General features: G+C 45.2%; 1 protein-coding gene across 3 annotated transcripts in view; it reads right to left on the reverse strand.

The window, feature by feature from the left end:
• Positions 1-22058, reverse strand: part of SATB2 (SATB homeobox 2) — a 176358-nt gene that overhangs the window by 70723 nt on the left and 83577 nt on the right. For all 3 annotated transcript variants that reach the window (XR_011740134.1, XM_065840845.2, XM_065840846.2), the window contains one exon: positions 20122-20298. Coding sequence is in view for 2 of the 3 variants with exons in the window: in XM_065840845.2 (XP_065696917.1) it covers positions 20122-20298 (177 nt within the window). In the remaining variant the exon portion in view is untranslated. The remainder of the gene's footprint in view (positions 1-20121; positions 20299-22058) is intronic.

The following is a 22058-nucleotide window of genomic DNA, read 5'->3' on the forward strand; positions in this document are numbered from 1 at the left end:
AACAAGTTCTTCTTTTAGTGACTTTGCCTGTCAGGTAAACCTTCATATCAGCTGCATTTTCCTGGAGAACCAGACACATGTTTTGGTAAACACAGCAATGGAACGTGAAGTTATTGATAAGCATGGATGGACATCTCGTGAGAGGGACAACGAGAAACAGGTGACCAAAAACTGACCAACTGAGTATAACATCCCATTCACGTGAATGCTTCATATAAAAATGGGAGATCACAAACATCTCATCCCTTTTCCTTATGGCCGACATTAGGAGAGGACCCTGTGAGTCGTCCCTGCGAACTGAGGCCAGTGACAGACTGAATCCAGCTCCGGCTGGCTGCAGAGTCCAGTCCAGGACTTCGGGTGCCGGCTCTGCAGTTGCTGGGACTTTCAAGATTGGTTTTGTATATTTTGTATTATTTTCTCTATTTTATCAGTAGCATTAGTAAAACATGTTTAATTTTTCCGGCTCTCTTCTCTCTGTCCATCTGTCCCTCCCAATCGCCTGTCCTGAGTGGGAAGGGGGAGAGGGAGGGACTGAAAGGGGAAGAGGGTGTTAACAATACATCTGCCACGGTTTTATTGTCACCCTGCAATCAAAACCCTCGACATCACATTAGTCAGTTTGTGAACAAAAGACTGAAAGACAGAAAGAACTATGTTAATTCACACATGGCAAAGACTGGGAAGAGTTATTCACCTTTTGGATCTGGAGGTTTGCAGCACACGCTTGTCCTGCTTTGAAGGATTTCCAGAAGTTTACATTGTCTTTATGCAGCAGCTACGATTTTGGTGTAACCACAGGAGAGCTGTCGAGCTGCTATGAAGAAAACTGTTTAAATGCAAAGAGCTAAAAATCCCCTACGTTGGTATTTCAAGAAAAAAGGGAGGAAAGGCTGTAATTCCTAATTATCTCCCGAAACACCAGGTGTCTTTGGGCTTCTGCATGAGAGTAAGCAGGAAGAGAATGACAGCTCTGGGGAATATTGTTAAATAAAGATCCAGTGGGATGATGCCGTCTACAGGACATGGTACCAACACTGGAAAACCTCTCTGGAACCTACCAAAGATGCATTTTACCATCAGGTATGACCTACACTGCGCTTTGTACCACAAATGCACAGCAACTGACCGAGGATTTCAACTAAGAACATCGTACTGAAGGAGATAATAAGATATAAATAACATTACTGCCCAAAGCCTCAGGTAGGAAGCTGCAGACACTGCGTGCACACACAGAACGACCCTCCGATAACCCAGCGAAGAATCCGGAGCGAAGCTCAACACCCAGGGAGCACCAAGGCAGCGCAAAGAGGCAGCTTTGGGAGGCTTAGCATTTGCATAATCTCCCTGATTTCAAAGGTCATCCTGGAGGAAAAGCCTTAATCTGGATTCTGCCGACACAGTCATTCCCCACAGGTAATAACCATCCCCTCCTGCTGGCGCCCGCTCGGGTGGTGGGATGTGGGCTGCACCGTGGGTATCGGCATCTTAAACAAAGTCTGGTTTACTCCCCCAAAGCCTGTTGTTCATTTGGAGACATGGAATATTATTGCTTATTCTGTACTGAGAGTCTTAAGACTGGTACAGAATGCAAAGAAATAAAGACTTTGAGTAAGTAGAAACTTTATTCCCAAAGAATTATCCCCAAAGTCTGAGATGTCTAAAATAATAAAATAATCACAGAATCCCAGAATGTCAGGGGTTGGAAGGGCCCTGGAAAGCTCATCCAGTGCAATCCCCCCATGGAGCAGGAACACCCAGCTGAGGTTCCACAGGAAGGTGTCCAGGCGGGTTTGAATGTCTGCAGAGAAGGAGACTCCACAACCTCCCTGGGCAGCCTGGGCCAGGCTCTGCCACCCTCACCAGGAACAAGTTTCTTCTCAAATTTAAGTGGAACCTTTTGTGTTCCAGTTTGTACCCATTATCCCTTGTCCTATCCTTGGTTGTGACCGAGAAGAGCCTGGCTCCATCCTCCTGACACTGCCCCTTTCCATATTGATCCCCATGAATGAGTCCCCCCTCAGTCTCCTCTTCTCCAGCTCCAGAGCCCCAGCTCCCTCAGCCTTTCCTCACACGGGAGATGCTCCACTCCCTTCAGCATCTTGGTGGCTGCGCTGGACTCTCTCCAGCAGTTCCCTGTCCTTCTGGAACTGAGGGGCCACAACTGGACACAATATTCCAGGTGTGGTCTCCCCAGGGCAGAGCAGAGGGGCAGGAGAACCTCTCTGACCTACTGACCACCCCCTTCTAACCCACCCCAGGTACCATTGGCCTTCCTGGCCACAAGGGCCCAGTGCTGGCTCATGGTCACCCTGCTGTCCACCAGGTCCCAGACTGAATTCAGACTTTAAAACCATTTGAAATTTCTTACTTTTCCAATCTCAGGAGAGGCAGGGACACTTGCCAGGCTGGTGGGGCAGAGCAGACTCTGGAGAGCGCAGAACCCTCCAGCAACATCTGCCCTGGTCACGTAACTGCCTCAACCTTCTTCCCAGCCCTTTACGCCTCCTTCTGTACAAAGAAAACCAGTTTAATTTTTACGAATAAATGGTGGAGGGTCCTGGGGCAAATGGGAAGGGGTAGAGAAGGTGGACTCCACCCTTGGGGACGGGAAGGGAAGGCGGGGGACATGGCCACGACAGCGGCAGCGACACAAAGCCATCCCATGTTTCCGCTAAAATAACCCACTTTCCTGCCAGAGCAAATCTCATGTAGCCTCTTCTGGATCGGTTTTCATGTATACATTATTAAATATTCAATGGGGTAACTATTTCTGAACAACACGTATAATACCTTTTAAGTGGCTGCAAATATTCTATGCATAGCCACGTAATGGGACAGAACAGACCAGTCAGTTTAAATCATGCTCCCCTTTGCTGATCCGCACAGTAAAACTGGTCAAGTGTTTGTAGGGAGTTCATGCAATAAAATGCAAAGCGAATGTAAATTCAAAGGAAAAAAACAACACTTACTTTAAGGGAGTAATGCTTTTCACTCTTCCTGCATATAAAGATACATTTATCTGTATTAATTCTGGACATTATACAGTTTATATATATGTACGTATGTAAATTCAGACACAGGTACATAGCATGTTGGTATAACTAAGAAATTAAAGATGGAAGACAATCAAAAATTTGCAAAAACACTTTTTCTCTGATCTTTTTTCTTGTAATTATTTGTATTATTATTAAAATAATTTGAATTATGTTTAAACTTTCCTAGTAATTCTCTAACGATATTTAGATGAGAAGCCCTCAACTACACAAAGTTGTTAAAACCATTTTTACTATTGCAGAAAATTATCTTTAATCCTTTTGTTCATCAAATCACCACCAAAAGGCTACAATATTTCTGAATATTCCCTGTGTAACACAGATCTGTACATTTTGGAGAAGATATTTTGCTTCCGTGGATAAAAATCTGGGGAGAAATAGGGGGACGATCTGTTGACGAAACCACAACTTGCACAACTGGTTTTGCCTCAATGAAAGACAAACCGACTGATCATTTCCTGGCAGATGAAGCATTACATTAAACCAGAATGTTATTCTTTAATGATTTAGCCCTATTGGTGCTCCCTATCACCGCGTTCCCTTTTTATTGAACAACCTGCTTTTAAAGCAGACGCATTTTGAAAGAGAAATTCTGCCTCAACTAGAAAAAGCTGAAACATGAAAATATCAAAACCAGATCACCTCAGAATATATTTTTATATGACTCCTCTGCTGCTTCACCTTCTCTCCCATTAAAACTATTGAATGAATTTGCTAAGACCATTAACGCATTTGTTTGATCCCGGCCCTTCCCAGACGGCTTTTTGGTGGATTTATGGATCGGCCTGGCCAATGGGTTTCCCATTGAGAGCCGAGCCCTCACGGACCCGAGTTCATCACCCGCCACATCGCTAATGAGACAAGTGCAGCCCAACACCAGGTTAATTGTCAGAAGCAATAATCTAAATTAAATTGGCCACCATTCAAGGAAAAGGTACCACTTCAAAAGATCCTTTTCGAATGAAAGCAATCTCGGGAGTTTATTCGCCTACTCAATATAGAACTCCAAGTTTAAAAAAACCAACAAACCTTCCTCTTCCCCTCTAAGGAATCAAAGTAATTATTTTTAATACAGTGACATATGTTAGACAAAAGTATTAAGGAGGGGGCTTCGCTCCACCCCAAGTCTCAGCGGAATCTTCCCTTATGCGATCACACATCTGAGCTCAGAATTTAACCCAACCGAGGAAGATTTTTTCTTAAATAATGGCTGTTAGCTGAAGAGAAATCCTTTCACCAATAACCCCGAAACACGGAAGGTAAAATCAACACAAGCCCCGTTTGCGAGCGATGCTGCTGCCCCCCAGGACACCACCGGGGGTCACAGCCCTGCCCGCCAAACAATTATTATCTTGTTAATTGTGAGAAGAGAAGGGCTTAAGTGGCACCTTGGACCGACACGATAACCGGCGGCTTCCAGATAATTATTACGTGTTGTAATTAAAATAATGCGCATCATTTAAGCGAAAAGTTTAAAAATACCTCGGGGGAAAGTAGTTTGGGATCTAATTCCACGAAGGGAATCTGTATTATTTTGGTTGTAACCACAGAGGAAAAATGCAGAATTTAAGATAGAAATCATTCACTTACCATGCAGAGTTAGTATAAAAAAGCGTATTCAACTAATCAGAATGAATGTTGTGGGTGTAGTTATGATGTTTTATGCATATGTTTACCCACAAGGAATGACTGCAGCGTGTATGGAAATGTAGTTTCCAGTTGTGTTTTTTAACATTATTTGACTCTTGGTCATTATTATGAAGATAAGAAAAGTGGATATAAAGCAATCGGTCACCTGAACCTCATCTCTGCACTAGCGACAAACCCAGCTTTACAAAACTCCCTAATTTTAGCCTTGAACGTGAGATCATTTTAACGCAATGAAAAGCCTCTCGACTGAATAACGATAGAAAGAAGAAAGCCGCACAGAATCCCGGCAAAGACAGCAGATTTTAAGTCAAGTAATATGAAATGAGACAAAATTTGGCTCGGCTTTTAACGCTATTCCACAAGAAGCGCCTTTCTGCTGCTAACACAGAGCTGAACCCTGGAACAAACGTCTCCGTCCAAGAGGTCATTGGCGTACACAGCGGCATGAAAAGCATCTCCAATAAGACTTGGCCAGTTCCAGATGAGGATGCTGACTTCAGCTAGTTACAAGAAATGTAAAAAATGTGTTTTAATTCCCATTTGGGACACTATCAAACCCAATCCACAACATGGAAGCTTTGTTACGTTCCATTCCGTTTCTCAGATGGATGGACAGTCTAGTGCCTACTCAGGAAGCCAAGGGGAACATACGACAGTCTCCACGCACTGAAATGAACTCTAGAATTCCAAGAGAAGCTCATATTTACTTCCCATCAGCAGCACAAGCCACTTCAGCACACGCGAAGAGGACATCTCAGACACAAACAGCGGCAAAAGTGGGAAGAGTCAAGAGCTCCTGAGCTCGGATGCAGGAATTAAGCCCAGGCTGGTGCTGTGCTTGATTCTCAACGAGCTCACAAGAGCAAACAGCAGATGGTCAGTTTGTAAGAGCGGCAATATTGGTATAACCACAGCAGAGGAGCTGATCTGTGCCCACAGCCAGGCATCCCGAGCTGATTGATAATTGAGGTCAGCTGAGCGACCACAAAAATCCTTGGGCAGCATCTGAAGGCTGAAGCTGGGTCAGCCCAGGAAGGCTCTTCAAGGTTCAAGCGAACTTCTTTACAAAAACCACTTTCCAGCTCTCTTCATGTGTAGTGGTTTGAGCTCTTTCTCCTTTTAAATCTGAATTTCTCTTTCAGATGTGGGAAGTGGGCATTTTAAGTCTTCATTTCTCCCCCAAACATTACCAAAGGGCCATAACTCAGTCTAAGGAAATACTGTAATGAGTCATTATTATAAAGATATAGAACCGCCTGTTTTCAGCATGAAAAGCAAAAAGTTATTTCCAAGTAGCTTTTCTAGTCAGACTAAAAACATGCCAGGCTGCGTGCAGTTTATCAGTTCTGTTTCTGAAGTGCCCTTTTCATCCTTCCAGCGGAGATCTGAAGAAGGACGCCAAGTACAGTAAAGTCAGAGACATTGGTAGTCAGGACACAGGGGAAAAAAAATACAGCAAACAATATGAACTAGCCTTGGGGGTTTCTTTTTCTTGCAAATGACAAATGTACCCCGGAATTCTCCTACCTGCCTGAGGTTTTGCATCTCCACCTCCATCTGGACCAAACCTTGTGCTTCCTGTCCCAGCCCAAAGATCCCAGTCCCACCAGGACAAGCAAACCAGCAGCAACTTAGACCAGATTGGGGAGGCTCCAGTTATCTCCTTATGTCAAGTCCAAGCTGTAAATGCTTGCTCAATCTTCTTGCAGCTTTAAGAACTCAAGCAAGCAGGACGACGAACACCTTCGCAGGGTTAAGCTGCTGTTGATCACTAGTTAAAACTAAATACAAGCAGAAAGATAGATTTGGAAAACCTAAAGCACTTTCAAAAAGTTACACTCTGCTCCGAGACCTAACGCAGTAACAGACTCTCACAGGAACAGCTATTTCCCTGGCAAGACAGCGCAGTAATGCAATTATTGACATTTAAGTCATGTATATTCTCAAAATCGGTGTCCTTATGATTTCCAAGTATCTCTCTTTAACGTGGATGGAGGGCTGTGAAAGCTCGCTTGGATTTTCCTCTAACTCCTTTGCTATAGGAGCATTTGCCACACAGCTGTGAACATCCCCAACGAGTAACACGCAGCCTTTCATTCTCTGGTAAGTGTTAGTGTACAGTGCTGGCTGTTAAAAGCACATTTTCCACTAAAGAATGAGACCTTTGTCTGTCTCTATTGCGCTGCCCGGGCAAAAGCCTCGACCTCTGGCCCAACAAGGACACTGAGTAGGGCTAAGGGTAACCCCGGCTCCTCCTCGCTCATTCAGTTTCTCGAGCCGTTTGAAGCAATCATTACCAACTCAGCTACATTTTGTGGTCATATTATAAAGTGAATCATTGTTCCAGAGTCCAAGATTGCTAAATTCATTTCATGTGTGGTTTTGAGCAGCGTCGCTGGCTGCTCAGCCCCTCGGAGCTGCGCTCCCCCCGCTCCGGTCGCAGCGGGGAAAGCGCTCGGCCCTGGCACGAGCTCCAGCACAGGATGGTGTAACCCACCAGAATTTGGCCTCTAGTGCTCATTCTCACAAGCTCCCCACGAGCCGGCCAGGATTTTTTTAGCCACTTCCTTCTGAAGAGCTTTTAGCGCCGAGAGTCTCAAGCTTTTGTGCGGCCTCAACACGATGGCTTCTGGGAATCACAGCGTCCACCCCTCCTTTGGAGGTCCTCCCATCACACCCTCCCCGGCCTAACTTCTTGCTACGTGTTCCTATAGGCACAGTTTCTGGTTTAGGAGAGCCTGGGGAATAGCTGATGTCGGGATTTGGAAGGCGGGAATGAATGCTCCATTATTCACCAGTGGTTGCTCTGAAGTTTTACAATGCAGCATATGCTGCAATGACATCATGCGACATCATAAATCTCCTCCAATTTCTAAAGCTTCTGATGAATGTTCCTATATGACCACCTTGTTAATAAACGAAAAAAAAAATGTTAATCAAAGCAAAATCTTGTGTGTTTGTGCACTATTTGAAAGTCTACGGGCAATTACTAACCACCTTATGCTTTAAAAACTAACAGGTTTACCTGAAGTTCCAAAGGGAAGGAGGCACCAGCTTGATTTACAGATGCAGTTAGACAGGGACACCCTGCTTTGACATGACCACCTCACAAAGAAAGTTCCTCTGCAAGAACATATGAATCTTAATTTCAAGTAATATTTCCAACAAGTTCTCTGAAAACAAAAAGTTACTGTAGTTCTCTTATTACACCCAAGCGGTTATGATATTTCAACCACAAATAGCCCAAATTAACAGTTTTTTTGGCCTCCTTTTAAAAGCTTCCTACATACACATTCACACTAGCCAAGTTAAAGACCAGCTCCTCGGTCTTTGCCCAAAAGGTGGATATTTGCCATCCCACCTGCAGTCGAATATAACACCACAGCAGCAGCCCGACCTCCGGCTTCACGGGTCCCTTCTTCTCCACAGCTTTTTTCTTCCTCGTGTTTTAAGCAAAAGTGCTTGAAAGCAGGTCAAATCTCACATATATTTAAAAACACATGGCTCCCCACTTTCAGTCTCACAGCCCACGTGTCTCCCTGACCCTGCAGAGGTAGGAGGATCCCAGCGGGAAACTTCTATTTTGTGGTCCTGGTCTAAGTCGCTGCATCGGCAGTATTCACATAAGCAAGCAAGAACCTCAACCCAAGCTTCTTCAACGTAAAATAAAAAACCACATCAAACTACCCCAACGATCATTAGACAAAAAGCATCCTGCAAAGGGATGGCTTTCACCTAAGGAAAAGTGTTCTGTAGGAAAATGGCTTTGGTCTGTCCCTCCTGTCGCTGAATAACTCACAGAATCACAGCATCCCAGAATGTCAGGGGTTGGAAGGGACCTGGAAAGCTCATCCAGTGCAATCCCCCCATGGAGCAGGAACACCCAGCTGAGGTTCCACAGGAAGGTGTCCAGGCGGGTTTGAATGTCTGCAGAGAAGGAGACTCCACAACCTCCCTGGGCAGCCTGGGCCAGGCTCTGACACCCTCACCAGGAACAAGTTTCTTCTCAAATTTAAGTGGAACCTTTCGTGTTCCAGTTTGAATCCATTGCCCCTTGTCCTATCACTGGTTGTGACCGAGAAGAGCCTGGCTCCATCCTCCTGACACTCCCCCTTTCCATATTGATCCCCATGAATGAGTCCCCCCTCAGTCTCCTCTTCTCCAGCTCCAGAGCCCCAGCTCCCTCAGCCTTTCCTCACACGGGAGATGCTCCACTCCCTTCAGCATCTTGGTGGCTGCGCTGGACTCTCTCCAGCAGTTCCCTGTCCTTCTGGAACTGAGGGGCCACAACTGGACACAATATTCCAGGTGTGGTCTCCCCAGGGCAGAGTAGAGGGGCAGGAGAACCTCTCTGACCTACTGACCACCCCCTTCTAACCCACCCCAGGTACCATTGGCCTTCCTGGCCACAAGGGCCCAGTGCTGGCTCATGGCCACCCTGCTGTCCCCACTGCTCTCTAATAGGTCATTCCCCAACTTATACTGAATTCACTCCAGAACAGTCGCGTTGAGTTGGGTTTTCTGTATTAGTGCACAGCTGAAAAATGACGTGGCTGGAACACCCCAAACTAGCTCTTTGCAAACAGCCAAGAGTGGTTACTGATCCTACAGCTAAACATACCTGAAGCTGGCTTACGTGCATCCCAACCTGCCTCCCAACTCATCGCTCACTTCTCCTTATAAAACAAGTTTGAAATATTGCTTGAGATACATCTGGAAATAAAAAACATATTTCAACCTCTGCCCTCAGCTGCACCAGTGGAAATCCAAAGCTCCAGTGACTTGGGAAGCATTTCACTTCATTTACACTGCTGTAACTCAGAACACGTCTTCATTTGCCGGTAAAGAATTCCTTGTTGAAGTTCCAGCACCCTGAGTTACGAACACTTTGTGGGGGCTGATTTCGGACTCTGCATCATCTAATCTGCTATTTTTACAAGCTCAAATTGCTCTGCTGCTGATAGTAGGAATGGGATAATAAGATATTACTCAGTACTGAAATCCTCTTTATTTCTGGGAAGAATTAGGAAACATACGAACACTCCTTAAATATTCAGTGGTTTGCTGAGCATGACTATGGTCCAGCCACATGCCATAGTGTATATATAGCCTTACAAGTTTATAACACACTGAGGTTTCTGCTTCATTTAAACCTGCTACTGAATTCTAATACCGAGTTCTCTTGTTTCCTTGTCCCCGAGAGGCTCAGAAATAAGGAAAGGGCCACAGGAGGTTGTGTTTGAAACCGACACAAACGTAGCCCTTTTTCTACGAATATTATAGAGAAGTCTTAATGCAGCAAGCACAGAAATAAGGGATTTTTTATTTCCTTGTTTCCAGCTTTAAATTCATCACTTCTTGCATTAAACAGCATCATCTTCCCCCTAAATACTACATCACACAACCAGCTGGATGTAAAAGACATTGAGCGGGTGTTTGAAACCAGGACCTGCAACTTCCCTCTGCAGGGAAGTGGCTGAAACCCAAGGGGCCACCCATCCGCACCAAAACTCCAACAGATTCCACCTTTCTTCCTCCCAAAGCTACAAACTGCACCTTGCGACTGCTCTGGGAAAATAACCGCGGGTTTTGGAAAAGACAACGAAGTACGTGGTGTCTATTAATTGCACGGGAGGCAGCGCTGCCATCATGGAATCCTTGGTGAAACCATGATTTTAAACAAAAATTTAAAAATATAGATTATTTTTTGCTATCTGTTAGAAGTCACTCCGTTTAAACAGCGTTGCACAATTTCCAGCCAACTGAATCTGTGAAAAAAGCCTTATGGCTTTGTGTCAGGTCTTTCCACATCATTATGGTGCAAAGGGTACATAAATTTACCTCCTTCTAATTTTGGATTTTTTTTTAAATATCAATATACTGGGTTTTTTTCGGATTTCTCCATCTCCTTCACATTTATAAGCAAAACCAGAGTATACGCATAAGTGAAACAGATGAACGCAAGAGCCTTCAGAAGCCTTGAAGAGGTTTCATGGCAATTTTGGTCCTTCCTTCTGGGATGTCCCTGTGGAACACAAACTGGGCCACAGAGCTATGGAAAGGTGAGGGGAAACAAATCTCCTGCTTTTTTGGTAATGAAAATATTCCTTAACCTTGTTATTGAAATAATTGTGGATTATTAGGCACAAATGTTTAACAGCGCAATGCATGTTGCGCTAGAAATGCTACAGTTTTCATCTCGTGTTGCTCAAATCAGATCGTGGCAGCTCTCCAGTTCAACGTTATTACGTTTCTTCCCTCCTTGCCTTTATGAAGTGCAATACGATGCTTTTGGCCCCTTCTAGAAAAATGGGTTGGGATTCAGACAATTTGGCATTGGTTGGTTGGTGTCTGGGAATAACAATCAGCTTAACGGGAGCAGCTTTGTATCAGTAAACTTCATCACAAAAGTACTTCTGGATAAATAAAAGAATGTCTCTATTATACAGTACCAAACTAATCCTTGTGATAAATTTATTAATTCAAACCTCGGAAGGTCAGTAGGATATTAATTTGGTCCTTGATAAATACTATGCTTGCACTAAATAATGCAATAGGGTTTAATCTGATCTGGTTAAACAGACACCCAGTAACAGCCTCAGCGCCAACAGTGACGCAGTTCAGCACAAAGCGGTAAATTTACAATAAACCATTTTAAAGTTTCAACAGCGGAATAAAATTCCGGAGAAAATAAAGGTTTGGGGTGCATCTATGAACACAGAGTATTGCCTTGGAACAGATTATCCCTTTCTGCAGAGGGTTTTCTTTGTGCTGGTTTGTGTTGATTTGGGTTGTTTTGTTTTGCGGCAATTAGTTGTAAAGCACCTGAAGACGCATTAATGGAACAACCGCTCCACGAAGAGCACTCGCTATCTTATTCTAAAATATTCAGACACTCAATACAAACAAATGGTGTCTGTAATAAAACTACTGCCATGTATCTTCATTTGTACTAGAACAAATCAGTTTTATCTGTTCATTCTGCGCTTTAGTGTCATAGGTCTCTTTGGAAACATAATTTATCACTCCTTATGCAATTAGATATGAAATTAAGTCATCTTGCTCCGCAAAGAATTTATAATAAAGAGACCAGGTTCAACCAGTTCCACTGAATATATTTTGGTAGTGTCAAAAAAGACAGCATAAAAAACTTTAGTGTTTTAACAAATTAACACATGCCTTTTGGGTAAAGTACTGTACATGCTGTTAACCTTTTAATTAGCTTCTCAATTTCACATACACATTAATGGTAGGGGGGATTTGTAGTGATCAGCAAATGCAAATGCGCGGTGTTGCTATGCTCTTTCAGCAGCTCTCGGGAAAGGAAAAGAAACCAAACTAGCTGTGTAGCCCTCTATTGAAAAACTCCACAAGAAAGCCACAGAAAGTTTTATGTTCATAATTCATGTAGTTTTTAGATCCCTCCTCAACGTTTAAAAAGATGTAACTGATGCTATTCATACACATGGATACATAAATAGTGCCGTTGGAAACATTCAATGCCCATTTGCTCCTGCCGACTCCTGCGCGATTCTGCCCCAACATCTCCCAGGCTCCAGAAAAGATGGAGTATTATCTACATTGAGTATTATCTAGAGCTTCAACACCACTGTCTCACAGAAGGTGCCAAAAAACCCCTCTTCAGAAAGGCAGACAAGTTGTGAAGGCGCCCGACGCCCAGGGACGTCTTCAGCATGGAGATGTCACTGGGAAAGTCGCAACTATCTCCTGGCTACCCCACTGAACGACTGTTGTTAGCGAGAGGAAAAAGGCCAAAATGTGGCTAAGCAGCAAATATATTATAAAAACAAAGTATGAAAGCAATTTAGCTAAGAATCCTGACTGGCACAGGCCTTCTCCTCCCTCGTCTCTTTGGGTTTAACTCTTCGCTGGTGACTGTGGAGATGGGCAGGTGAAATCAAAAGATGCTGCACGTGCATCTAGGGAGTGAAAATGGAATAAAACACAAACCCCAGGGCTACTACAGCTTTACTGGTTCATTGACAGCTACTTCATCCGAGAAGAATTACTCTTCTGTTGGAATACAGCTGAAAGTCAAATCACCCATAAATACCCAGTGAAAAATACCCCAGCCTCATCTAGTTCAACCTGATGCTGTGATTTTTTTTTTATAAATCACACCTGTATAAACAGATTTTTTTAAAGTTGTCCGGATAAATCACCTGCCAAAAGGAAGATGGAGGGAGGTCACTAACACGGGGTCTTTCGCTCGTCCTTGTCTGCTCTGCAAATGGAACCACTTCACGGCCTGCAGCCCCCATGGGACGTGCCCCCCATGGGACCAGCCCCATCCCTGCTGGGTGCCGGGGGGCTCAGCTCTGTGTCCCTGCCGGGGGACAGACGGGGCAAAAGGCCCACGGGGTTAAAATGATGCTGCTCCCAGCAGACAGGAATGTCTGAAGGAAAAGAGGGAAAAGAAGAGGGGAGGGATTGGGGGAAGGAAAAAGAAAGAAAGAAATAAGAAAAAAGGGGAAAAGAAGGAGAGAGGAAAGATAAAGAAGGGGGGAAGGGGAAGGGGAAGGGGAAGGGGAAGGGGAAGAGAGAAGCACAAGCCCTATGGGGAGAGGCAGAGGGAGCTGGGCTTGTTCAGTCTGGAGAAGAGGAGGCTTAGAGGTGAGCTCAGCACTCTCTAGAACGACCTGAAGGGCAGTTCTAGCCAGGTGGGGATTGGGCTCTTCTCCCAGGCAGTCAGCAATAGGACAAGGGGGCATGGGCTTCAACTCTGCCAGGGGAAATTTAGGGTGGAGATGAGAAAGCAATTCTGTGCAGAGAGAGTGGTCAGCATTGGAATGGCTGCCCAGGGAGGTGCTGGACTCACCGGCCCTGGAGGTTTGTAAACTGAGATTGGCCATGGCACTTAGTGCCATGATCTGGTCAATGGACTGGAGTTGGACCAAGGGTTGGACTTGATGGTCTCTGAGGTCTTTTCCAACCCAGTCCATTCTGTGATTCTGTGAGGAGGAGGAGAATAGGAGGAGAAGAACAGGAAAGAAAGGAAAAGCCCCCTAAGTGGTGTTCCGCACCCCTGGTTCTCCTCGCACCCTGCCAGCTCACAGCTGCTAACTGCACTGCATCCTCCTGCTCCGGACAGGGAAGACCCAGGCTAAGCTCATTCACTCCCATTTTTCAGTACAGGATTGCTTCATTCCCAGACTCATTGAAGAAAACATTTAACTTTAAATTCAAATTACTAAAGACCGTTTCCCAATTTTCCTCAAAAATACCAGTGGCTCATGGGCTTAGCTGAGAGGTTGGGAAGAGAGCCAAGAAAAATTAGAATTTATTATATGCTGGTCTAAGTTTTTAATTGAGTACACACAGGCCTTTTGAAGTGAACTTGACTTTTATTTTACCCCAAACTACCATAAGGGTTGCTGTGACACACACAAAAAGCCTGTGGCTCAATTTCCTCAGCTTTTCTTCATCGGTTTATAAAACCAGCAGAATATGAGAATCTTTCCTGGAAGAGCATGAAGCTTGAAGGAACTTGTGTCCTGCAGCATCACCGCTTTACAACCAGTGTGACATGGGTGCAAGTGCTGCAGAACACAGCGCTCACCAAGGGGCTGGGATGGTCTCAGCACTTTGTCGTGTCTCAGAATCAAAGTGGGAGAGAGACGAACAAAAGGTTTAACGATTCCTACCCAGAGCACAGTCCCAGTTGGATCCATCGTGATCCTGGAGCAAATAAATGACACGCGCCACCGCAATGAGTCCAGCAGAGTCCCTGGAGCCATCGGCAAAACACAGAATCATGGAGTCATTTTGGGTGGGAAAGACTGCTCAGGGTTCCCTTTGCTTACCCTGCTTTAAGCTGTTCAAACACTAATAAATTACCCATTTACTTATACTACCCAGGTGTTTGCCATCTAGACAAAACAGATTATTATTTGCAGAAGGTTTTGTTCCATCACAAGAATCCTGTAAATGATACATCGGGATCAGAAAGCCAACACCACGTGGCAACTTTTACACACAGCAGCATGGGGAGGGGGTGGCAGGGAAAAAAGAACCAAGGCAAATGCTTCCCAGTCCCTGGTTAGAAGTTCCAAACTTTCCCAGGGAGCTTCCCAAAGAATTCCATGTTCACTGGAGTTCGCACCATTGGGATAGTGAGGTTGGTTAAAATAACCATGCAGATGGAGAATGAGGGGGACAAGGAACCTGAAGGGTGGGTTTATTAATTACATTTTGATCTTTTGTTTCCATGCACATACATAGTATTGTTTTATATATGTCTGTACATGTGCATATGTAAAAAATAAAAGCGTATTTTTATTCTAAATTAAATTATAAATATAAGTATTTATATGTAAAGTAAAAATATATTCCTACTTCTGTATATATAAATACAACATCCCACCATTTCCTTATATGTCATATTTTCAAAAAAACCCCCACACTGATTTGAGTAGACCCTACAAATACAAGCAGCCTCAATCCCTACCTCTTCTTTTCTTTTTCACATAAGATTTCTTAAGAGTTCCAAGCAACGTTTAAAGAGAACTCTGGGGCTTTAACTAAAATGGCGTGAGATGCTGAACCTTTAACAACAGTGTCTTTCAAACCCTGTGTCCATTACACAACAAAGTGCCTATCAAAACAAAACAAAGAAGGAAGACGTTTCCAGCATTCTCATTAAATTCTGACTTTCTCTCACGGTTCCTGTAACTGAGTTTCACTTATAGTTGTCGTGAAGTTTTGCAGGGTAGACAAAACAGTGATTTGCTGGTAAATGTCTGTATCGGGGGAGGGAAGTAAATATCTGAGAAGTACTCAGCCCACTTTCTTCAAACATCAGGGAGAAAAGCAAAGGCTACAAGTCAAGCAATGTCCAATTTAAAAGGGAGCAGCTTTTACAAGGAAAACTTTGATCTAGATGCAAGAAATCCAGCCTGCTCAGCAATCCCAGACTTTGCACACCAGAGTTTACCACCAGACCGGCACCCTCACACTTACTGTTGCTAAATGATGCCATTGGGGCTTTTGGCCATCTCACCTGCAAAACTGCAGAGAAGAAAGAGCAGTTTACTCATAAAAAGGGCTGAGAGAAGTACAGCGGCTCACCAGGGACTGAGAACCCTGTTAGGTGAGACCGCTCTGCTGTCTCTGGACAGACCAAAAGAAAAAACAGGAGCTGCAATCAGTGACAGGGCCAGGAAACAACACAACGTTTAGTTTGTTGATCGCTGTACTGTCTCGTTATTTAAGTCATGATATCACCGCTGCCACCCTTATTCATTAAAGCCAGTATAATAGTCAGACACACAAATTCCACTGGGCACTTGGCTAAGGAGTCAGAAGATTGGGGAATGACCTATTAGAGAGCAGTGTAGGGGAAAGGGACCTGGGGGTCCTGGGGACAGCAGGGTGACCATGAGCCAGCACTGGGCCCTTGTGGCCAGGAAGGCCAATGGTACCTGGGGTGGGTTAGAAGGGGGTGGTCAGTAGGTCAGAGAGGTTCTCCTGCCCCTCTGCTCTGCCCTGGGGAGACCACACCTGGAATATTGTGTCCAGTTGTGGCCCCTCAGTTCCAGAAGGACAGGGAACTGCTGGAGAGAGTCCAGCGCAGCCACCAAGATGCTGAAGGGAGTGGAGCATCTCCCGTGTGAGGAAAGGCTGAGGGAGCTGGGGCTCTGGAGCTGGAGAAGAGGAGACTGAGGGGGGACTCATTCATGGGGATCAATATGGAAAGGGGGAGTGTCAGGAGGATGGAGCCAGGCTCTTCTCGGTCACAACCAGTGATAGGACAAGGGGCAATGGGTGCAAACTGGAACACAAGAGGTTCCACTTAAATTTGAGAAGAAACTTGTTCCTGGTGAGGGTGGCAGAGCCTGGCCCAGGCTGCCCAGGGAGGTTGTGGAGTCTCCTTCTCTGCAGACATTCAAACCCGCCTGGACACCTTCCTGTGGAACCTCAGCTGGGTGTTCCTGCTCCATGGGGGGACTGCACTGGATGAGCTTTCCAGGGCCCTTCCAATCCCTAACTTTCTGTGATTCTGGGATTGTACATTTTAGCACCCTTGCAAACTTACTGTGCATTATTATAACCTGAACCCAGGTTTCCTCTCATTTTTTCCAACACTGCTGCCTTTAAAAATAACATATCTGGTCTTCCTGGCTGCAGCCAACTCAGCTGGACATACCACACACGGTCCAGCAGGGTTTCACTGCACTTCTACTGCACCTTTCTTGATAAAAAACAGCAACCCAGCCTGCGCATGTTCAATACAGCCCCCAGCTGGTACGTTCTGTCTTCACCTGACATTCAACTGGAAGCTGTTGTGGTCCTGGAGACGCACAGATGGGAACATTTTGGAGGTTCTTTCCCTACTTATCACCTGTTCAGGTCCCTCCAGTTGCCCCAGAGCGCTATGATCGTGGAGAACTAAGGTAAAGCCGTTCCTCAGCAGTTCTTACACCCTTTGAATATGTGTGGTTATAATAATAATAATGCAAGTAGCAAATGCAAGAGGCCTCCAATTAAGAGCAAAGAGGTGAGCTCACACATTTAGACCCTTGGGGGAGATGAACTCACTTGGGTTGGGATTCTGTCCCACACTGTGCACCCAGAGGAGAGTTCGTCTGTGTCTGTGCCTCAGTTTCCCCATCGGACACTCGGGACAGCAGGTCCCAAAGCAATAGGATTACACACAAGATACTCCAGGTTGCAGCTACTTTCACACTACTTTGGTCCTGGCACTCAGCACTATAGACTGTATGTAGTTCCCTTCTCTTGCACAGCTCAGTTAGAATAACCCACCCAGCCAAAAAACCCAAACCATTAATAATTTTTAAAACAATTGCATCAGGGCACATAAATGTTATTAAACTACACATAGCACAGGTGCCTCTTTAAAACACTACTCTTTTCCTCTCTGGAAAGCACATGCAGCAGGTTCCCTAGTGTCAGGTGTAGACTCAAGCAACGAAAGAAAAATACATAAATGTTTATGAAACCTTTGTTGCCATTCACACCAGCAGCTTTCACAGCCCGGTGCCAAGCTGCTAACGAATTCCCGCGCTGTTCCAGAAAACTTCTCACAGCTCCTGTCAGAAAAGGCAAGTTTCACCAGGGCAGGGAAAGTCTCTGCTCTCACCACCAGCGCCAAAATGTTCTATTCGGCCACAACGTCGCCCTGCCATCCCGAAAAACGCACCTGAGGATCTTCAGCTTCTCATGCAGACCCTGTCATCAGCTGAGCAGGAAGCATAAAGGAGAACTAAGTGCCTGTTTATCAAGGTATATTGCTAAATGAAATCAACCCCCAGCGCTACAACAGAAGCGGACTTTTCCTACAAGCGGAATGAATAAAGCAAATAGCTTTATGTGTTTTCCTCTTTTTAATATCAGAAAATTGCATCCCCAAATCAATCCTTACATCAACGATTTAGCAGCATGGTTCTGTCAACCCTAGTTGACAGATTATAGCCCAATATTCTCTAAATTTTCTCATTAAACTAAATCTCAGCCATGTATTAGCACCCTGTCTCCGCCTGTACCTCATCTCGCAACGAGCGCAGAAACAAGATACTACACAACACGCCGCATACTTCAGCTTCAGATCTTAAAACCAGTGTGACCTGCAGGGTTTGCCCAGGATGGACAGAAGACTTTGGAGAGCTGGTCCTCCAACGTGAAGTAAATAAACTGACCAAGTGAGAGACCTGTTAGCTGATAGATCTTGAAGGTAGCTTCTGTTGTTTCTAAGTATTAACACATCTAATGTTTTCTAGTGGAAGGAAATCGCCGCCTTAAAAACGCCAAAGTCTTTCCTTTTAGACGAATCACAGCAATTAGAGATGCAACTTTTATTTTCTAGAGGAGTTACTCGGGTAGCACATCAGGAGTGTGGGACCCTGCTCCCTGTCAAAGCCTGTGGTTCAGCTCCTGTGGTCACCCCCCCTGCCTGGTGACTCATTTCCTCGGTGAGTCAATGTGCTCTCCTCCTCCTGTCCCCACTGCGGAGATGCTGCACAAAATCCCCCCCATGAGACGCTCAGTCAGCGCGGATCACCGCACCGAGCACTGTGTCTCCTTGGAGCAGGTTTCTCGCAAAGCCTGCTTCCTTTCCTAAGCGCCAGGAATGAAATCTTGGCCGCCGAACGCGGCGTGTTCCACATGCGGGCTCGTAACGCGTTGAGCAGCCGCGTTAACTGAGATGGATAGCGCTGTCAAACAGGGAGCTGGCTCACCGGGAGGGAAACACTGCGATGCGCTGACCTTTTACAGTTAGAAAAAAAACGTCCCTAAATGACACAAAGCGTTTCATATTAAAAAACAAAACCTCCTCGAAGCGTTTTTAGCACCGTGTTGTGTAAATAAACACATGTGCACGAGTGTGTGTGTGCAGAACCTGAGCCTCTCTCCCAGAGCAGAGGCTGGCCGAGGAAATGAATCATTATCACCCTGCTTGGACAGGGGTTCGTACAAATGAACCGCTGCCTGGAACTCTCGGATTCACCCCCGAGCTCCCTCTGGTCGCACGCTCCAACACCCAGCTCTACAAAATAACTGAAACCTGCAGGCAGAATCCAAATCCACATCCAAATCCCCAGGCAAAGCTTCTACTGAACTACTCGAAATGTGCACAGGTTTTATTGATGACATGGAGATGAAAATGAAACTCAGAGGCTTCTAATCCAAGAGAATAAGCACTGAAATAACCTGTTTAGTACAGAAAAAATCCTCTTGAAATGCAAAGTTCATTCTGGAAAGATTTTTCCCAAACCACCATCTCCTGCCCATTTCCCTTAAGATTATAATTTTAGTGGGCTTTCTGCTTATTTCTTTTTTTGAAGCAGATATTTTGGGTAGAGAGAGGAAAGCTTCGTTTATTTTCAGCTATCGCTGCTACTGGAGAATCAGCTCGACATGGAAGGGGTTGCAGAGCTTCAGAATGCGCTTTGCAGCAAGAGAGTAGGTAAGCGAGAGCAGAGCAATCAGCCTGCACGTTTAGCACTACAACTACTGGCCACAAAGAGAGCGTGTATAGATAGAACCATTACATAAAAATGTATAATTTTAAAGATTAAAGACTACAGTATGCTGTTCCAAATGGCCCTGATACCAAGTGGAACAGCAGGCAGCTGTAAACCCCCAAGTTCCACTCAGCCCTCCCCGAGCTCCTCGAAGCAGCGCCGTGGTGCAGAGCAGACGTGTCCCCAACGCGCCGCTCATCGTTACCGCCACATTTCACACTTCAGCCAGACCCAGCTTTCTGGGGCAGGCTAACAAGGCAAGGCTTGTGTATATACCGCTTAAGATTCAGCGATCGACGCAACCGATAGAACCGCTTCCAAGATTTGCCACCTTGCTTTCTCCTTACGTGGAGCAACCTGAGGTGCTGTCTGCCACCAGTGCAGGGGGGGAAGAACAGAACTTGAGCGCATACCTTGTGCCTGAGCCGCAGAGCTGTGGGAATACCCCAGAGCCAGGAGCGCTGTCTCCACCAGCTGGCTAAAGAGCACATCTTTGCGAACCAGAACAAACTCAGCGTGCTCCTCCCGGCTGTCGTACTCAAGAGAGGCGTCCGACTGCTCCACCACGCAAAACACCGGAATCATCAAACCTAGATGGGAAAAACAAAACAAAACAAAAAAATCACGATAAGAGAGGAATAAGAAGTGTGGCATACATCTCTGATTAAAGCTGTAAATTAAAACACCTCCTAGAAGGCTCATCCTAAGTGGAAACTGGCCTTTCTTCCCTGTGGGATAGCTTTTGTTTTCTTTCCAAGGGAAATACTGAAGTCTCATCACTTGACTCATTTAAAAACCGCACTAAAAGCTCCAGAGAATACAATTCAGGAACAGAATCACAGTCGGCAAAAGGATGAACGAGATTTCCTAATAAGACCTTTTCAACATCGCGGAAGTTTGCTACAGTTCCACGAACGACCCTGTTCTTCCAGGTCAGAGCTTCACCACCTTCAGCTGCACGAAAACCTGACACCCAAATACCGCTTCCGCTTCTCTAAACAGCGGATGTATGGAGGAATCAGCAAAGAGTCCCTGACGCTGGTTTTGGCTGCAACTGGCTTATCTGCACATTTTCAGACCATGGCCAGTCTTCTTGCTGCACAAAGAAAAACACCCGTGCATGGACTTTGCTGAAAACTCTAATATTGTCTGGTTTCTTGTAAATTTACTTTTGCTGTTACAGGATCAAGGCACCTACGGCAATAAATTGTGGGGGATGAACTTAAAGGGATCGGGTACTACAGACAGGAGAGAACAAGCCGATGTGCATGGACAGAACAGAGGGAGAACCCGTGGAACCCCATGGCCGTTTCCATCACCTGCTGCAGGCCAGGTTGTTGTCAGGGCTGGCAAACGAAAGCCCATCATCTCCAGTCACAGAAATCCACTAACTGGTTACGTACAATCTGTTAGCCCCCAGATAAACTAGGAAATATTGGGGCTGAGACAAAATTCAGCCTAAAGCAGTTCTCCAAATGCCTAAAGCTTGTGAGGCCACCAGAAAGTTCACCCCTCACTCCTGCTCTCCAGAACGAAATATAACCATTTCCAATAGATAACAGCTATGAAAAGTAAATCAGTATGTTTATGAAAGGCTAGACACTGTATTCCAGGACTGAGCACTCCTCTAGGGGAAATGGAGGAGAAAGACACATGTCCCTTTTCCTTCCATACCAAGTCAGTCAAATACCTTCAAAATCTTCTACTATCAGTAGCTTCAGTGTCTACAAACCACATATATCCCTTGAGAGGAGTCACCCTGCCCTGAAATAGATACAGTCGCACCAGCACCGGCTGCTAAGGGACTTAAATGCTCCTTGTCTTGGATTTGCAGAGAGCAGATTTCCTTTAAAACGTATTTCGGATCCACAGTTCTGTCTTAGTGCCCGACGTGTCCCCATCGGACATTGCAGCTGCAGCTATGAGATCCAGCCGATGAGGTTTAGTTCTTTGTTTCAAAACGCAGCCTGAAGTAACGCGTAAGTAGGTTATGGCATCGCATTGATGCTGCTCCCTCCTCTTCACTGCCTGATTCTGGGTTAAACCAAAGCATTTTGTGAGTTCAAGCAGCCAAGTTCTAACACACAGTGTTAAAAAAAAATTCAGAGGCAAAAAAATCTCTAGGAGCTTTCTTGAAAAGAGAGTGCAAGGCTGATCCTGTTCCTCTGAAATCAACGGTGACATTTCTGTTCCTATCAAAGGTTAAAAACTGAATCCTATTTGTCCATAAATCATTTAACTAGTTAAAATGAAATTTAACCTCTGTAAGTGACAAACTTCCCCTCCAGTCAAATGTACAGTCCCTCATAGCACTTTTGATGGGGCTATTAATGTCTTACCAAAATATCAA

The sequence above is a fragment of the Patagioenas fasciata genome, chromosome 7 (genome assembly GCF_037038585.1).
Source record: "Patagioenas fasciata isolate bPatFas1 chromosome 7, bPatFas1.hap1, whole genome shotgun sequence".
NCBI lineage: Eukaryota > Metazoa > Chordata > Aves > Columbiformes > Columbidae > Patagioenas > Patagioenas fasciata.